The sequence below is a fragment of the Miniopterus natalensis genome, chromosome 10, assembly GCF_054644295.1.
Source record: "Miniopterus natalensis isolate mMinNat1 chromosome 10, mMinNat1.hap1, whole genome shotgun sequence".
Taxonomy (NCBI): domain Eukaryota; kingdom Metazoa; phylum Chordata; class Mammalia; order Chiroptera; family Miniopteridae; genus Miniopterus; species Miniopterus natalensis.
The window spans coordinates 63,445,347-63,464,122 of NC_142090.1; the positions used below are offsets into that span (position 1 = coordinate 63,445,347).

At 48.2% G+C, this 18,776-nt stretch overlaps 1 protein-coding gene across 5 annotated transcripts in view; it reads right to left on the minus strand.

Annotated features, from left to right (window-relative positions):
- Positions 1–14,164: 14,164 nt before the first annotated feature.
- The window catches only part of ICA1 (islet cell autoantigen 1), a 124,059-nt gene continuing 119,447 nt past the window's right edge, over positions 14,165–18,776 (minus strand). For 3 of the 5 annotated variants that reach the window (XM_087821183.1, XM_016218878.2, XM_016218877.2), the window contains one exon: positions 14,165–15,006. In XM_087821183.1, the coding sequence (XP_087677309.1) occupies positions 14,885–15,006 (122 nt within the window). In that variant the 3' untranslated portion in view covers positions 14,165–14,884. Of the gene's footprint in view, positions 15,007–16,496; positions 17,178–18,776 lie in introns of those variants that run through there. The other 2 variants (XM_087821181.1, XM_087821182.1) reach the window with 1 other exon arrangement.

Here is an 18,776-nt window from a genome sequence, read left to right on the forward strand (position 1 = left end):
CAGTTCACATATGTTTTTGGAAAGACTGGGTGGCTGGCATCTTACCCGACAGAGATGAGTTCCGGGCAGGGTGAAGGCAGCCTTTGGTGCTCCCCGAGTTCCCAGCCTGTATCTCGGGGGCTGTTGGGAGGCTAACTGGATCAGATTTCCACAGCCTGCTTTCCTCCCGACATTTAATTTACACACTTTCCAGCACAAGGTAAGAAGCTAGATGTCTTAAGTTCCAAGTCTTTGTAATGCTCCCAGCTCCGAGCACCTTAAATAGAGAAAACATCATTCCCACGTGATTATTTTACACCTAAGAACTACTTGTGGGAACAAGTTATTTTTAAGTTTGGTGAAATGCCCTCAAAGAAAGTTGCCTATTTCTTGCAATGAAAGCTGTAGCCAAAAAAAAAAAAAAAAGTTTATTTTTTACTCTTTTTATATATGTTTAGATTCAGGATAAGGGGGCGAAAAGCTTTACGGAGCAGTGGAGTGTTGATGTTATGTCCAGCTATCCAAATGGGCTCGTGATAGATCGTGTGTCCTGAAAGCAAAAACAAACCACTATGAGAAATAGTTTACCAGTGGAGTATTCATTTCCAAAGCACATCTCACTCAAGAGATAAGATTTCACCTTTAAAATGAACTTTAAAATGACTAGTGTCTGTGTTTTTGGCTGGGGAGAAAAAAAAAACAACATTTTAATGGTGAAGTTTGTCAACTATCTTCTCAAGGATTATACATAATTCAGGCAGAAAATGATGTACCTTGTACAACTTAAAAATTCCACTGCAAGTGAATTCGAAGGAAAAGTAGAAATCTCAGCCCTATCTCTGCTTGACTCAAATAATAAGCTTAATATAAACAGCCCTGAGAAACGAGCAGTATATCAGTATTTGCAAGATCAAGTCTTAAGAAACAAGGAGGGGGAAATTGGGCCTAAGCACTTATATCGGTTTAGCCTTATGCTAGCTAGAAATAGCCACTGAAAGTTTATTTATGAATATTGAAAATACGTGCTATCCCCATGCCCCACCCCATGTGAGGCCCCCTCGGCCTGAAGTTCCATTATCTCTGCATGTTCCCCGCTGCTCTCTGCGAGCAGTTGCTCCCTTCTCCCTCATCTTTGGTACTCCAGTCTTTTTCCCCAGGACACTCACTCCCTGGCGAGCTCGGGATTCTTTGGAGCTGCAGGAGCTTTGTGAAGTTGGACCCCTTAATTTGCATCTTGAGTCAAAAATCTGAATGCTATCTATATACTCTGGCCCCGCAGTTCCAGTTGTCTGAGGAGCATCTCCTCTCAGACTTGTTGCCTCATCTCAACTCAGTGATTCAGTGGAATCGAACACACTATCTTGTCCCCTGTTGTACCAAATCGGCTCACCTCCTTTTTACACTCCTAGGCCTGTTTCCCAGAAGACAGACGGGAATTCCAAGCCCTGAGGTTTTCTCCCCTAAATCAGATGAGCCTGTCTTCCTCTTATCTCTCCACTGAATTTCGAGCAGCAGAGGCACAATGTTGTCAGGTCAGACAGCCATGCCAGGTGGATGAGCTTTTGAAATAGGATTCAGACGGCAAGGAAACAAAACTAAGTGCTAGACTTCCAGACCTCTCCAAGTCATCGACGGGTCAACCAACTACTGCCTGTGGGCCAAATCCACCCCCTGCCTAGTTTTGCAAATAAAGTTTTACTGGAACAAAGCCACCCTCATTTGCTTATGTAGTAAGTAGTAAAGTTTCGGGGGAGTCAAATGTTGTATGTGGATTTTTGTGCACAGGGTTTGCACCCCTAACCTCCACGTTATTCAAGGATCAACTAGATTGCCCGCAGCACAGTGGCAGAGTTCTGTAGTTCCAACAGAGACAGTCTGGCCCACATGCCTAAAATATTTACAGTCTGGTCCTTTACAGAAAACAAATTACTGACTAATGCTGTAGACCAGAGGGCAAACTAGAGTAGGTAACTTGTATCATTCATGTGGTTGTCTGTGAAATACATTCACAAATCCTTCGATGTGCCTCCTTCCAGAGGTCGAGCTTCAGCTGTCTCCCCTTGCGTGTGGGCTGGACCTGCTTGTGAATAGAAAACCACCAAGTGCTGGGCTGGCACTGCCCAGATTAGGTTATAGAAAGGCTTCGGTCTTGGGGTGTGCACTTTCTGGGATCACTTGCTTTGGGGGAAGCTATGTTATGAGCAGACTCAGGAAGTCTCTGGAGAGACCCACAAGTAGTGGGGTCCTCTGGCCCCCAGCTTGCAAGGAACTGAGGCCCCAGTTGAGCCTTGAGATGACTGGAACCTCCGGAGAGCCCTTGAGTCAGACCCAGCTAAACCACTCCTGGGTCCCTGCCCCTCAGAAACTGTGAGATAACCAATGTTTGCTGTGTTAAGGTGTTAAGTGTTGGGGTACTTTGTTACATCGGGTTAGAGAACTAATACAACAGAGCAGCTGCTCTCCATGCCACCCCCACCACGCACATACGTACACCCACTACGGCCCCCAACAGCACCCGGAGTCTTGCTAGAGCATTCTACCCTCGGTCCGTAAAGTAAGGCTTGCCTTTTGTAGAATGGACACTTCTTGAAAGAGGCCCTTTGGACTCAGTCCACGACAAAGTTTTCTTATGCAAAATTTTATTATTTGAACAATCCACGTGGTATTAAGTCTACTGTATGAGCCTAAAAGTTGTCTAACGCTAAACCAACGGTGGTGAAAGGTGGGAGGGAATTAAACCCTTGCAGAAAAGGATTCCCTATGGGAAATGATGCAGGAAGGGGTGGGATAAGTGATCAGTTTTTCAAGCTGGGAAAGAAGAAAAAGGAAAAAAAAGAGAAATATTTCCACCTCCGATGTCTTTTTTACCTGTAGTTCAGAGGCTGGTGGCCCACTGGTTCTCATTTGGCCATTCAATAGGCATCTGCATCTCTCAAAGAGGAGATAAAAAATACAATTTTCAAAGGTTCCAGATCAGTTTAGGGATGGCCCCTCTCATTCAAAACAGCCATTTTCTTAACACTAAGAATTTGAACAATTAGATCAGTTTTCCTCCCAAAGATTTCCTGATAACAAGGAATGGGTTCCCTTTCACAGGGCAAATTCGACTCAAGTCTTGGCATCGGTCTGAAGTGTGACTTCGATGACATTCCTTCAGCCAGAATTGGCCATGGCCCTGGCGGCAATGGATGTTATTTCAAACCCCTTTCTGGAAGCGGGCTGGATAAGAGGTGGCTGAGGGCTTGGCTGGGACCTGCCAAACGGGAGAAGGGTTCACGCTGGAAAGGCAAACCTCCTCTCGGGTTTTCGATTCCACTTTGTAAAGGAAAAGGGTTACCCTCAAGGGACAGGAGTTAACAAAGGACACTGCTCATGGGCTGCGATCAACAGCCCTCCATTTTTCACATGGGCCGAAATCAAGGCAAACAGGGTCATCTCAACCCACTCTCCATTCATCCACCTGCCCGTTTGGTTGCAGACAAACACCTGGTGTGGTCTCCCCGCTTCCCTTCCCGGTGGCCACCCTGGGAGCTTCCTGTGAAGAACCTACTCCTGTTTGAATCCCCGACCCCCTTCTCCTGATCGCTCCCCTCCATCCGTGACCATTCGGCAGGACCTGCGAGCCGGTGATGAAGTAGCAGGAAGGGGCGCAGGGTGGTTGCCCCTGGGGAGCACGGCCTGGGCGGGGGGGGGGGGGGGGGGCGGGGAGAAAGTGCTGAGACAAGCTTTCAGAGTATTTTGAAATATTTGCATTTTTCTTATAATGAGCATGCATCCTTTTTGTGATGTTTTGTAAAAGAAGACAGGGAAGCAACATGCCCTGCATTCTGCAGTGGTCAGCAGTCCCCTGGCCCTGCCGGCACCACCTGCTCCGCACCCATCCATGCGCCATCCAGTTTGCAGCAGAAGGTGGATGTGACAACTGGCTGCTTTACGTGCTCCTAATGGAGAGGCAAGTGAAACTCAAGGGAGGTGACCAACAGGGACATGCACGTTTAGCTTCACTTAGCCACCAAAACAATGCAAATTGAAATAACTTGTGGCCGTAAAAATGGCAAAGATGAAAAAGATGGATAATGCTCAGTGCTAAGAGGGTGGCCAGGGCATAGTCACCCCCTGTCTGTCATCTGAACAATAAATTGGTGAAGCCTGGACAAGAACACGGATCACTTTCACTGAGTAGCAAAAAGCAGGTCACAAACCTGTGCGATCCCTTGGTTTTGTAAAATTACATATATATGTGAGTTTTTTTTAAAAAGAGAGACACAAAGAATGTACAAAAACAAATAGTGGCCCTGGCCAGTGTCCCTCAGTGATCAGAGCATCAGCCCCTGCAATGAAAGGTCACAGGTTCGATTTCTGATCAAGGGCACATACCTGGGATGCGGGGTGGATCCCTGGCCCTGGTTGGGGTGAGTGCAAGAGGCAACCAATCAATGTGTCTCTCTCACATCGATGTTTCTCTCCACCACCACCCCTGTCACCGCCCTTTTCTGTTCTCTCTGAAAATCAGTGGAAAAAATACTGATTAACAACAACAACAAAAAACCTGAATAGTGATCATATCTATAAAATATGATTACATGAGCCTAGAATCTCTTCCTCTAAGGTTCTCAAGGACAGTCGCTGTGTGGCCCTAACTTCCTCCCCCTGTTGTCCACTGTCTGCCATTTGTACCTTTCTGGGCCTTCTGTAGGTAGGTCAGTCGGGGCCATCGCCTGGCTACCCATGCAAAAGGCCAGGTCCTCCCCAAGACCTCCATGTCATTCCTGTCCCCTGGCTCCCCCCAGCCCTGCCCACAACCAGAAAGGGAGGCTAGAAAACCGGGACACTTCAGGCTTCAGGCTGGGCCCAGTTCTCTGTCTTTTCCAGGTGCTTTGTCTTTAACTGTGAACTTGGTTTACAGGTCAGAAAAAACAGGCTGCTTGGCCCTGGGCTTGTCTCCCTGCAGGCTCACCATTGAGGCCCAAGACACAGAAGCAAGGGCTCCCGTGGGGCTGGGGCTGAGGGCAGGTGACAGATGGGTGGCAGACTGCAGGTAGCAAGAGCTCAGGCTCGTGTGTGGTCAGGATTAGTTCTCTCCCTGCTAGCTTCTTCCTTTCCAGCTGGAGCCGAAGTCACAGCTCTCCCAGGATGGCAGCTCCCATTGGCAGGATAAAAATACCCCTCAGTTTGACTGCTGGGGCCCACGCATGGCCAACTGAGCCATTAAGGGCAAGGAGAGAGGAAACAGTACAGAATGGCTGTGACCTCCCTGCAGGGAAAGGTGGCTGAAGGAAGCTCCCGCTTGCTTACGCGTCGACAGTTCAGGCTTCTGGTGCTTATAGGAAGTTGTGGTGACATTGGAGCTTCTGTGTCAGTGTGAAACCCACGATCAGCATGAATGTTTTTGATTTTTATTGTTTATAGACTCCTTTGAGAATTTATGGAACCTCTAGATCATTTCCTTGGGGAAAAAATTCAGAGGTACATCTTCACACACAAAAAATTACGTATGATCTCAGAAGATGCATAGAACTATTGAAGCTAAGATGTCCATAAATCCCTGGGCCAGAATAGATTTTATAGTCCAGCCGCCAGAAATAGCAATGAACTTCTAGAAGAGAACAGAAGTGAGGGTGTTGATGTGTCAAGTGCTGTGTCAGTCCTGAGGATGCCTTCTGTTTGTGCTGGAGGTAGGGGCACAGTGGAGAATGCTCTAAAATATGGAATAAACAAATACCAGCAAGGAGACACCTCAGACCAAAATCAATAAAAGAGTTCCCCAGGAAGCGGCTACAGAAGGAAGCCCAGAGCTGATGTATCATCCAGACTCCACCGAAGAGGCATTTATTTCTAAAATCAATTGCTCTTCTCTGGCTGGCAGAGGGGGCCTGGGTGCAGGCCTCTGTCAGATTTCAGAGGTTTCCTGAGCACTTCCAATCCACTCTTTGCTCAAGCAAGTCATGAAGAAGTTGCCCATCCTAATGCCAAAGCCAGCACGTATCCAACATGACATGGGTCTTGGGTGCCATAGCCCAGCAGTAGAGTGTCAGGAGATAAGAGCTGGGGCTGGGGTGAAGGGAGGAGGGAGAATGCAGGAAGAGATTTGATAGAGAGCCTACACGGCCCCAGAATTCAACTGAGGTTCCTCATGTTCTTCAGGGCAACATTGGGTCAATGAGTGTGGCCAAATGCTAGAGAGCTCTAGAGCAAGCGTTCGGGCATGTTGAGGACAGTAGGCCCCTCAAGTCAGTTTCCTACCAATTAATTATCAGAAGGCAGGACATAGGTATATATTTTGTAGTAAGGCTATAGATCCTATTTTCAGAGGAAAGAGCAAAGAGGTGCAAGGGATAAAAGTTTAGATTAGCAGCAGGAGAGCAATGATACTCATGCTGACCTAGCTACTTGGTATCTCCACGGTCTGGCCCTGACCAGCCTTCTCACCTCCTCCGCCGCACGCCTCCTCAGCACCTCTCTGCTTCTGCTTGCTCAGACTCTCATTACTCAAGGCTCCCATGACTTTATAGTAACTGTGCATTGCTCTTTTGCATTTTGATTTCTGCTCTTTTGTAACTGATGCATTGTTTCATATCATTACCAGTTCAGAATGAAAGGAGGGAGAAGCTGATAAACTCTGGACTCTTCTCTGGGTGGAAAGTTAATTCTACCAGGACTATGACATTGGCTTCCAGAGCTGGTGAGCTGAGACCAGCAGGTCCTGTGGCCCAGAGTGTGACTCACTAGGCTAAGACCATGTCTCTCCTAGCAGAATGGGAGCCAGGACTGCTTAGAAGGGGACACAGGAGTGACAGGCAATTTGAATGTTAATCTATGTCATTACCTTCACATGGAACTTTTTACAATCTCCTGCTAGAAAACAGAACTCCCAGGATTATAGGACCATATTCTACTAAAAATAAAACAAAACAGCCCACGCAACTCCCTTTTTCAATCCACATATATTTTCTTCTTTCCTTTGAAGAAACTAGATTTCACTTTATTTATTTACAGTATACATTCAGCATTATTTTGTATTAGTTTCAGGTGTACAGCATAGTGGTTAGACAATCATATACTTTACAAAGTGTTCCCCCTGATATTTCCAGTGCACACCTGGCACCGTACATAATTATTACAACATTATTGACTATATTTGCTATGCTGTATTTTACACCCCCATGACTATTTTGTAACCACCAATCTGTACTTCTCAATCTCTTCATTTTTTTCACTCAACCTCCCAACCCCCCTCCCCTCTGGCAACCATCAGTCTGTGTCTGCTAGATTTTAATATAAAGTTTTCAAAGTCAACTTTAAAGGCCAAGAGCCTTTTTAAAAAATACTCACTTGAGGATATGTTTTTATTGATTTTAGAGAGAGAGAGAAGAGAGAGAAACATTGATGTGAGAGAGAAACATTGAACTGTTGCCTCCCGTATGAGGATCGAACCTGCAACCTAGGTATGTGCCCTAACCTGGAATCAGACTTGCAGCCTTTGGGTGTACAGGTTGATGCTCCATCCAACTGAGCCACCCGGCCATGGCAAGACCTAAGCCTTTTTAAGGCAGACATAGCAGCACTCATGAAATATTCTATCTACCGTGCCCACTTCCCAGTCCCTTGTGGTTGGGCATGTGACCATGTCTGGCCAATGGGCTGTGTGCCATTCCCTGGATGAAGCACAGCACAGCCAATGCGTGACACTCCAGTTCTACCTTTCCTCCCTGGGGTGACAGAAGCTCACGTGTTTCATGAGATCAGCCGTAAGCTGGTGACGCTTCGTCAGCTTGAGTCCCTGAGGGTTTGTGGGGTCAAGCCTCACTGACCCACGCTGGAAATAGAGCGTTAGTGAGAAAGGAAGGAAATTCCCTTGTTATAAGCCACTGAGACGTGTGGTGATTGTTGCTGAAGCATAGCCTGGCCTATCCTGACTTACCCACAGATGGATGCTGGAACACCGCTGTGAGAACACCACCGTGGACAGTCGTCTTCTTTTGAGTTTCATGCCTATCAGACTCTTGAATCTGCAAACCAGGTTTTCTGCCTCTGCTGATGCCTCAGGGGCTCTCCGCCCCTGAAGAGGATCCAGAATCCAATTATTTTCATTAAAGTGGTACTTATTGAGGCATATAGTGAAATTAATCTTTTTTCAGTGCATAGTTCTATAGATTTTGATAAATGCAACAGACATGTAACCACCAACACGATCAGTTTATGGAAGAATTCCAATGACCCCCAAGTTTTCTTGTGCCTCTTTGAGTCGACCCCTCCCCCAATCTCAGCCCCTGGAAACCACTAATCTGATAACCTGTCTTTATGCATTTGCCGTTTTCAAAATGGCATACAAGTGGACTCACACAGTATGTAGCCTGTAAAACAAACATCCTCTTTACTTTGGACTGCTTTGATGGACAGAAAAGTTGCAAAGATAGCACAAAATTCCTTCCCCAGCTTCCCCATTGTTAACATCTTACATAGGAAGGTGTCACTACAGGACAGTGTCAAAATGAGGAAGTTGACGTTGGTAGGATACAATTAACTAAACTATAGACTTTATTTGGGTTTCATTCATTTTTCCACTAATGTTCTTTTTTTGTTTCAAGATCCAGTCCTGGATCCCGTACGGCATTCAGTTGCCCTGTCGCCTTCATTTCCCCATGCTGGTGGTGGTTTCCGTCTTTTCTTGTTTTCATGACCTTGACATTTTTGAAGGGTACTGGTCGGGTATATTGTAGAATGCCCCTCAATGTGAGTTTGTTTGATATTTTTCTTATGGCTAGACTGGTGACTTAATTTTGGGAACAAATTCTACCAAGGTGAAGTTCCCTTCTAATTACATCGTATGGGGAAGTGCACGAAACCCACATGAATGACCACGGGAATCAATAGTTTGCTCCTGTTTGCTGCTAAATCAGATCCATGGCCTGCAGGTACCACAGCTCGTTTATCCGCTCAGTAGGTGAAGGATGGTAGGTTGTTTCCAGTTGAGGGAGATTATGAATACAGCTGCTACGAACATCTACATACAAGCTTTTGAGGGAATGTAAATGTTCTCCCCTCTAGGGTGAATTCCTAGGCGTGGGATTGCTGGGTTGTATGGTGTGTGTGTGTAACTTCCTGTGAAACTGCCAGACTGTTTCCGAAATGACTGCTCCACTCTGCTTTCCCACCAACAATGTGTGCGAGTTCCAATCGCTCTGCAGCCCAGCTCCTTTTGATCAGTGTTGTGGCGAGTGGTTCATTTTCAAAATGCCTTTCAGACGAGCGAGTTCTGAGCACGTCCCTTCGTGTGGCAGAGAACCCACCTACCTCGCTTCTGCTCTCGGCATGAAATGTTGTCCAACTTTATGGAAAAATCAGGAGCCACCTATTCATCCTACGGTCCTCCATTCCCGTGACGTTTAGGAATGAGTTAATAAATGCCAGGGACAGAGTTGGGGCTGGGAGAGTCTTTTGGAAGGTCATGGGGAGGGAGAAGCCTCCCGCTCCCACTTCAATGGCATTAACCAAGCGAGTGACCATCTGGGACGCTAGCGGCCGTACTTGCGTGCTGTGGTGTGCGAGCACAATATTAACCACTTAGTCCTTGTCGTCACTCCATGAGCAGGGACTGCTGCCATCCCTGCTAGATGGGTGACGAAACGGAAGCTCAGAGGGGGCGTCTTACGGCTGGGGGAGCCTCGGCTCCACCACAGATTTGTCCAGCTTCAGGACCTAAACTCTTAACTACGGCCCTGTACTACTGCTCTAAACTCCATCCCCAAAGGGTGCATTTAATAATTGGCCTAAAAAGAGAGAGAGAGAGAAGGGGGTGGGAGGAGAGAAAGCAGAGACTGGTTTTTAAAGGAGTTTTGCGTGTCTTTGAAGTCTTTGTTTCTTTGGCTTTCAGTTTCCAGCAAACACGTTGGAGTAAAAGAAGCCCTGGCCTGGAGTCGGAAAACATGGGTTCAAGTCCTGGTTTTCCACTAACTTATAGCTTTGTAGGTTTCTTTTGGAGGGGGTATATATTTTTTGTTTTTTACTTTTTATGTCCCTTGGGTCCTTTGGTTTCATCTGGATATGAGCAGATTGGATGCCAAGAGCTCTATAATCCTTTTTTAATTCCCTGAAGCCAGTTGTAAGAGAGCTGCAATATAAGTGTTCTCAATGGACCTCTGAGAGTGCCAGGCCTTCCAGCCCTAGTGTCTGGAGGTGGCCTCAAAAGGGAGTCCTTGCCAGCCCATGTGGCTCAGTGGTCGAGCGTCTTACCTATGACCCAGGAGGTCACAGTTCGATTCCCAGTCAGGGCACATGCCCGGGTTGCAGCCTCAACCCCCAGTAGGGGGCGTGCATGAGGCAGCCAGTCAGTGATTCTCTGTAGTGGGGTTTCTGGAGAACATTCCAGTTCTTTAACCCACATCACTCCATACCCCTCTGGAAAGACTGCACACGTGTCTCCTCAAAGTGATTCCAGTGAGGACTAGAGCGGATCGCGATTTCATTTTCCTGCCCGGGAACCATCCCTCTTCCTAGTAACAGCATCTCAATTTTCCCTTGAGTAGCTATCATTTCTCCATTCTCAGTCCTTGAGGGTCAGGCTTCAGGGATAAGCACACGAAAAGCTTGATTCCCCCACCCACCTTGATCCCAGGAGTTGACTGAAGGTTGGACACAGGATCCAAGGCAGGCTTAATTACAGAGCTTTGTCTGGAGATGCTGGTCCTCTTTGCTTCCTTATGAGGAGTCTCTAGGAATGAAGCATTATGGAGGGACTTAGCCCTGGGAGCTGAAGAGGGGACAATGATGAGAGTATCTCCTGAGCCCCTAGATTCAGCTATGCCTGAAGCATACACTCTTGAGTTACCTGGGCAAATAAATATACCCCCCTTTTTTTGTTGATGTTTAAATGATTTTGAATTGAATTAGATTTCAGTAATGATATGTTCTTTGAACTTCCTGCTTTTCTCATCTATACTTGCCCCTCTTTCAGGGTTCCAGAATCCTAGTTACTATTTTTTTATTTTCTTTTTAAATTTATCTTTATTGTTGAAAGTATTACAGATGTCTACCCCCTCATTGACCCCCTCCACCCCGCACCAGCCCCCTCCCCAGGCCTTCCGAGCACTATTGTCTGCCCATGGGCTATGCATATATGAATATAAGTTCATTGGTTTATCTCTTCCCACCCCCCCAACCCTTCCCTCTGAAATACATCAGTCTGTTGCATGTTTCAATGTCTCTGGATCTTTTTTGTTTGTCACTTTATTTTGTTCGTTAGACAGAATCCTAGTTACTTTTGATGAAGAAGAGGGGGAGGGGGAGGAGAAAAATAGTAACAACAATAATAATAATAATGAGAAGAGAAGGAGGGGGAAGACTCTATAAGCCCCACGAAGGTCAGGGTCTAATGCAGTGTTAGGAAATATATAGTATTATTGCCACCACTCCTTGCCCATACCTATCACAAACATCATTCATTTTTCAGAATCCTTCTCAGTGCAGAATTCTTGGTCGCCATTGCCAATCATTTCAGCTTGGTGCCAAGCTGAAATCTATCTTCCCACAAAGCTGAAGGGACCTACCTCACTGCCCTGTGAGTGGTGCCAGTCAGTGGACTGGGGAGCTGGTTTAAACCAAAGCAGAGGATTAACTGCCATGGCCTGTCTGGAGGACACCAGTTGATCACAAAGACAGATGCGACTTTGACACACTGCAAAGTCAGTTGTGCTAATAGTCAGCCCTGAGCCTTTGCCAGGGTAGGCCCCTGGGGAGAGGTCTCCGCACTCATCTCTGAGAAAGGGAAGCAAGAAGTTCAACTAGTTGGCTCTCGGAGCTAAAGCGCGAGCAGAAGGCAGGAGAGGTCTGGCAGGTGCCATGGACCCAGATGGCCAGGCAGCCTTTCATGACACCTCAGGGGTCTCAGGCCTGGCCCCACACCCAATGGAAAGACTGGCCACAGCATGATGGGTGAGCCCCATCCATAAGCCCACTGGCAACTCAGGGTTCCCAGGGCTGCCAACTCTGAGCAGATCACATTTTCTTGGGCATAAACCTCTGTCAAAAAGCGCTGGTTCTTTCTTCGTTGGTGAATTTCTAATTCTGAAGCTGACGGGAGTTTTTCTCACTCTCCCAGAACTCAAAATCAAGTTGACATTTCTAAAATTACATTTTGAAGGCAATGAATCTATAATGCCATGCCAGCTGGGGGAAAACAGTAAGAAAGGAGGAAGTAGAAACATTTCTGGCTCCCTCCCTTCAATTAGAATATTCTTTACATATAGGGAGGGCAGGGGGAGAAGGGGTGGGGGGCTTGCAGACCACCTAAAATGGCAGTCAAGTTTTCAAGGAGCAGGTGCTGTCTGAGTTTCCCTGAGGCTTCCAGTGCAATCATGGGTCAGACAGGCCTCAGGACGTGGAAGGAAAATGAAGTGAGACTGGGTGTGATGAGGGTGGGCACCTTTTCTTCATGCCAGAGACTGGGTGTTCTTCGAGGCTGGGCCCCCCGAAGAAGCCCCCTGTCCAGGCCGGCACACAGCCTGCTTAAAAGAGAATCACGAAGCAGCTGCTTCTGCTTAAAGTGGAGAGGTGGCCGAGGGGGCTTTGTGTGAGCCTGGATGAAAACACTCCTGTAAGAGGGATCAAGAGCCTGGCCCAGTGGATTGCAGATGGGAAAGGCGATTGAATCTTTTTTTTTTTTTTTTTTTAACAAAAATGTGAAGAAAATTTAAGGAGAAAATGCCTCCATGTGCAATTCTTTCTTTTTACTTGTTGCAAAGCCTGTCCAACTACCACCATTCTCCTCTCCCCTTCACTCACAGATCAATTTTAACATGCAGCCTGTTAGTATTTAAAGTGATCCATTCAACATGGGAGAACCTCACACGCCTTTGCCCTCCCCCCCCCCCCCCCCAGCTCCCTGGGTCTGCAGCCTGGAGTCAGCCCCTCCTGATCCATCTCCTCACTGCGGCTGCAAACAATTGTGACCCAGGATGGAACTAGAAGTCCTTAATCCGCATTCCACACAGGGCAGCTCCCTTCAGCAATCATTAATCCGGTGCTTACAGGGTGACTCCAGAGTGCTGAGGACCAAGGGGACAGAGAGGACCGGGGCAAACAGGGGCCCTGTTTCCTGAGGCTGCAACACTGGTGCATACAGCACGGGCCTCAGGGGGCCACACAGCGCCATGCTTGCGCTGAATCAGGAGCCAGGAGAAGGGCAGAGGGGGATTGTCAGGGAGAGATGAGGGTGGTTCCTTCAAGGAAAACCATGAGCTACACTTGGAGAAGGTCGTGTGGAGGAGGCGGGATCTGAGGGGGCTCCTGGGGGTGGGTGGGGCTGTGAGAGCGGCTGAGGGTAGAGAGAGGGGCATCCTGGGTGAGGTGGGCAGCAAATGCACAGGCCCAGAGACCAGAGCGGGCTAAGGGTATAGCGAACCCTCCTGTGAGAGAGGGTGGCTAGGGGGTCCTGTCGTCGTACCCTGATCTCCCCAAGACCAAGAACGCCAGGCCAAGGAACTGCTAAGTGAGGTTCTAGCAAATGAGACTCCCAGGACAGCCTGAGCCGGCTGCAAAGTGAGCAGATAATAACCCACATAACACACCGAGTCCCCAGCCACAACCTCCCCGCAGGCTTCCTTCCCACGCAGAAAAGGAGACCACCTCCTGCTGTCCCCGTCTCCTGTCCCCCAGGCTGTCTTACAGAGGACAGTGGCTGGGCTCTTCCGTGAGGGCACCACACAGGCAGCCTCCGAAGCCCAATGTTCCTCTGGGTTTGGGGGAGACCCTTTCAGAGCTGGGGACCTGACCCAGCTGAGCACATAGAAACATTTCCTGGCCGATCATCAATTCTACCCCACCCAGGGCCACTGCCTCATTGAAAGGGCTGTATATATGGGCATCCATGGACACGTGTGGCCTCCCACTTAGCATGCCACTGGTGACAAGGGAGGGGAGGGGCACCAGCTCTGGGATCTTTAACACTGTGGGGTGGCTAAGTCGCTTATGATCCCACGTGCAAAACCGTTACTCCCACCCCCGCCTGAGCCAACGCAAGGCCAGGTCCTCCTCCCGGCCGCTGTACCTGGGGACGCACGGGGTCCCATCAGCAGCTTCATGCAGGTGTGACCCGTCCTCCTACTCTGTCCTTCTATAGTCCCTATCCCCCCGGCACCTCCCCACTGTGTCCCCACAACAGATTCATTTATTAACTTGACTCTGTGTGTCAAATATCTTTGCCATTTAATTAAAAAACAACAGTTAATGTCACGAGGGACTCCAGAAATACATGCTTTTGAGTTGCAGCCATGGAGAGGGCAAAAGGAGACACTGGTATCTGCAGACACGGCTGCTTCCATGGACGGGTCATGCAGCGGAGACCAGCCCACTCCTCCGCCCGGGAGACAACACGTGGCCGTCGGGAAGGGCTGAGGGCAGTGTCTTTGGTCGGCCAGAGCTTCGTCCAGAGCTCGCGGGAAGGCGGCTGGGCAGGCAGAGGGAGTCTCCCTGCAGCCTCCCTCCAACGGGGACAGAGGCGGGGGTACAAGAGGAGGCCTTTCAGCTTCGCCACCTCCTGCTGCCTCTGAGGCTGCAGACACGTTACATAAACCTGACACAAAGGAGGTTTACGATTTGAACTTGGATCTCACAGTAGCCCAGTGACACATCAGCAGCCACGATGCAGATTTCGGCAGGAGAGCGGGCAGCCTGGAAAGTGCTCCTAGGCAATCCTGTATTGTTAGGTCCACACAGAAGATACACTAAATCCCTTTATACCAAATAAGAGTAAATAATAATACCAATATAAACAGGGCCTCTGACCCCTTCGTTTTATTAAAATGGCACGTAAATAGTAAAACAGCATACTGATCACGTGACCCGCCTGCAAGCCCCCAGGTGTGCTGCTGCGGAGCAGCACGTGGGCTCCCTTCCTGAGGCTGCAGACTCATGCATTGAGCAACTCATGTTCTTTATCGGTTTTCCCAATGGCGTCAGGATTTGATAGTGGGTCGAGGTCAGCGAAGAGGCTGAACCAGGCAGTCAGGTCTGAGGCAGCCTTGGCAGGCTCTGGGGAGAGAAGAGGAGACATCAGCACACCCACCTTCCAAACGCCCACCTCCCCATGCTGCCTGCGGGGGTCCAGGCTCATTTTGGAAAGAGTGGATGCTCAATCAGGCCACTGTACTTCACCCCCGAAACCAGTTAGGGAATTCCAGGTCCCTCTGCTCATCGGCCGAGTCATATTTCTCAACCATGGCCCGAAACTCAGGAAATCACCGAGCTCTTGGTTAAACCCCACCTGCACCCCCACCTCAGTGGGTGTCTACAGCCCACAGAGTCGCCTGAAACCTCAAACCCTGCCCCTTCACCACTAGCAGGAGATGTAGTTATTTCAAAAATCAGACTGCACGGCTGAGGAAGCGAGGTGCTTGCTGTCCAGTGTCCCCTGGAGGAATCTCTCCCAATCTGCTGGGTCAAGAGAAATATGGGGGGCCACTCCTTTCAGACTTCAAAGCTACCGGCCCAGAGGGGGTTGGAGCCCAGGGCGGGATGCTCAGGGTCACTGCCTTCTTCAATCCTCTCCCATCAGGCAGGGGAAGGAGGCCTTTGACATGCCTGCCCATCTCCCACTGGGCTCTAAATCGTCCCCACCCCCTTCGGCCTCACTGGCGTATTCCCTTCAGCTGCTCTTTTACGGAACCACCTGCCCTCACTTCCTGAATACCACAATTACAGAGCCAAATTATTTCCCAGATGAGGAGAACATTTTCAAAAGAGTGCCTGATGCAAGCGATTTCTGAAGAAGTTGGGGCTCTTCTTTATCTAAATCATTCCACATGAGAATCCAAGTTCACTGGCTTGGGTGACCCATGCTTTTTTTCCTTCCTCAACAGGTGGGAGTATCAAAAGCACAAAGAAAATGTCTCTTTGACAGGTGATCCTTCTAGCTGCGAGCAGCTAGGAATGTGCTTGCCATCTGGCTACAAGGAGTCTCAAAAAACATGGGCAGGACAAGTAGCTAAAAGTGGTTCTATCAGCGTGATGGGGGAGAACTGATGGGATTATGCCACCATAACAGGAGATAATCAATGCATCGACTACAGAGATAAAACTACTGTAAGCAAAGCAAGCGGGTAATATGCAGGTTATTACTGTGTAGCGTTAACTGAATTCCATGCGCAGTTAGCCCTCAAGACATTTGGTTTATTTTGATGTGACAAACTGAGACTTTAGACATCTCAATATAGTTTGGTTGGGGGTAGGGAACAACTAAAAAAAAGGGAGTAACTTTTGTATGTAGGAGGTCACACGAGGAAACTGTATGGAGCAAGACTGATTTACGATTAATTGATGCTTGACAGAGAATATCAAGATATCTTAAAGTGAGCTCCAGTAAAATACACTACACACTCGCTTCCCCTTCCCCCTAACCTCTGCAAAGGTCTTAGAAGGACCCCAGGGAGTGGGTGTGGCCCTGCAGGAGCCGCCAGGTGCCTGTAATTTGGGGCAACCCTCACATTCCCCAGGCCTCCAGCTGTGGAGGGAAAACCAGGTGCAACTATTTGCACAGCACCTAAAAGAACATCATGGGGATGCTTTCTGATGATAACAGACACTTTCTTTAACTTCCTGAGGTCAACCCAGGGAAAGTGGGTGCCGACCAAGGGAAGAGAGAGAGAGATGCCAATGCAGACGAGATCTTCAGTCGAGCAGATGTTCTCAGGGGCTTGTCTCAGAAGAGAACAGATCTCAAGAGCTTGAAAGGCCCTCTTTTGACAACAAAGAAACCTGGCTCTTTCTGGGGAGCACTAATTAAGTGCCTTGTTTGGTGGTGGCAATGGTATTTTCAGCTAAAGATAGCAAACCTTCGTAGCCTTTCCTATCTTGCTGTTTCCACCCAATCTTGGGGAGCAGCCAGTCACACGGACACACACGTTTGATTCCTCCTCAGTAGATGTGACAAAGGGGATTATAAATTAGGACATTAAGCAAGAAAAAGAAAGTCAGAATGTAATATCTAGGCTCATGCAAAACGCTCCACCCTGGTAGCAGATGCTCAAATGGAAATTAGTAAAGACAGACAGAAAACTATGTCAGGCCAGTGGAAAGGAAGGCGGCTGTCATTTCAGGGGAGTGAAACACTGCATTACCTTTCACTACAGAGCTGTGGCCATTCTGACTGCTTGCCTTTGGTGTAGACCATGGAGGAGGAGGATTGGCATTGCTCTCTGACCAGCCTAATGTTCAAAACCAGAGGTAGTTAGATCCAGGAAGCACACACCCACCGCCCCACCAGTCCCTGGGCACAGACGTGGTTCTCAACCCTAGTGGCCTCCAAAGAAAGGGGAGAGGGTGGCGTGACAAGACCTTTCTTCTCCAGGTTCCTCATACCTGGAATGGAATACGCTTTCAGGGAGAGGGGATTATAATCATGCTCAACCCAAAAGCATAAAAACAACAACAACAGTGAAAAGACTAGATTTCGAAAAACAAAGGAGAAATTGCTGAGGCTGAAGCATTTTTCCTTTTAGCTTTATGCCCATTTTTCTTCTCAAGTAACATCATTTCATGGTCACGCCAAAGATTATCAACAGTTTCCAAGGAAATCAAGTACCTTGTTTTTCTGCCACAAACAGGAAAAGCTGAAAGAAGTGAATACCATGAAATGTAGTCCTAAAACTAGCAAACTGCAGGTCTTCTCTACTTCTGATATGATCTAAATAATTTATTTTCTATACAGATATTGTAAAGTGGGAAGGCTGGTTAATGCAGATAAATGAATGGCAGTCCAGTCCAAACATATGAGGGGAAAGAAAGCCCCCTTACCTTGGTGCCGTTTCCTCACAATGGCATTTAGCTTTATATCCCAGCATAGGTCTATGACCTATTTATTGGCTCTAAGACAATGAAAACATATAGGGGTTTTTTTTTAAAAGTACTGCCATTCATTGCAAAGGTACTTGAACATGTAGTTTACATCATAAACAATCAAAGCACCAGATTTTGAGGGAACTTTCTGGACTCTGGTGACTGTATAATATAAATTGACCAGAAATCCATGAACCCCCTTACAATGGGTGAATTTCATGGTATGTAAATTATAGTTCACTAAAGCAGCTTTTAAAAATGAACACTATTTGGCGCCATCCAGGAGTAACATAACCTCCCTGGTTCCTAGAAAATTGGCCCGTGAGCATTTTGCTTCTAAACAGGAATCACATCAAACTAGGAAATGTGGAAAGTTAAAACTGCGGTTCCGCTGTGTGCCAAATAAAGCTGAACAAGGTAGAAGCTAACTGGGTCATTTTACCCCTTTCCCTACCATCTTCTGCTGGACACCAAGTGTCCTCAGGACCCGTCTGTGCTCGGCAGGGCCGTGGACCCTCTCCACCACCCCCGTGGCCTGGCCTTGGTCTCCCAAAGCAGCTTCTCAATGTGTGGAGCCCACACCAGCAGATGAGCAGCACCTGCGAGCAGGTCAGACGTGCAAGTTCACGGCACCAACCTGACCTCCCGGATCACAATCCCTGGGGGTGGAGCCCAGGAAAGAGTTTTTATGAAGCCTCAGTGACTGTGAAGCAAGTGTAAGTATGGGAAGCACCATCGCAGATGGGTCTCCAAGGAGGCTGCCAGGGGTCACCATCTCCATCAGAATCGGCTGGGAAAAGGAGACAGGCCCTCCTAGGAAACAGAGGGGTCCGCTTCAGGACCCCACCTTCCCCCCAGGCCTTGCAGCTTTAAGCTCTTCGATCCTGTCAAGCTCTCTGGGTTCAGAGAGGCCCCCGCTTCCAGAGAGAACCTGAACTGACTCGGAGAAAAGCCAGGAGAGAGGCAGG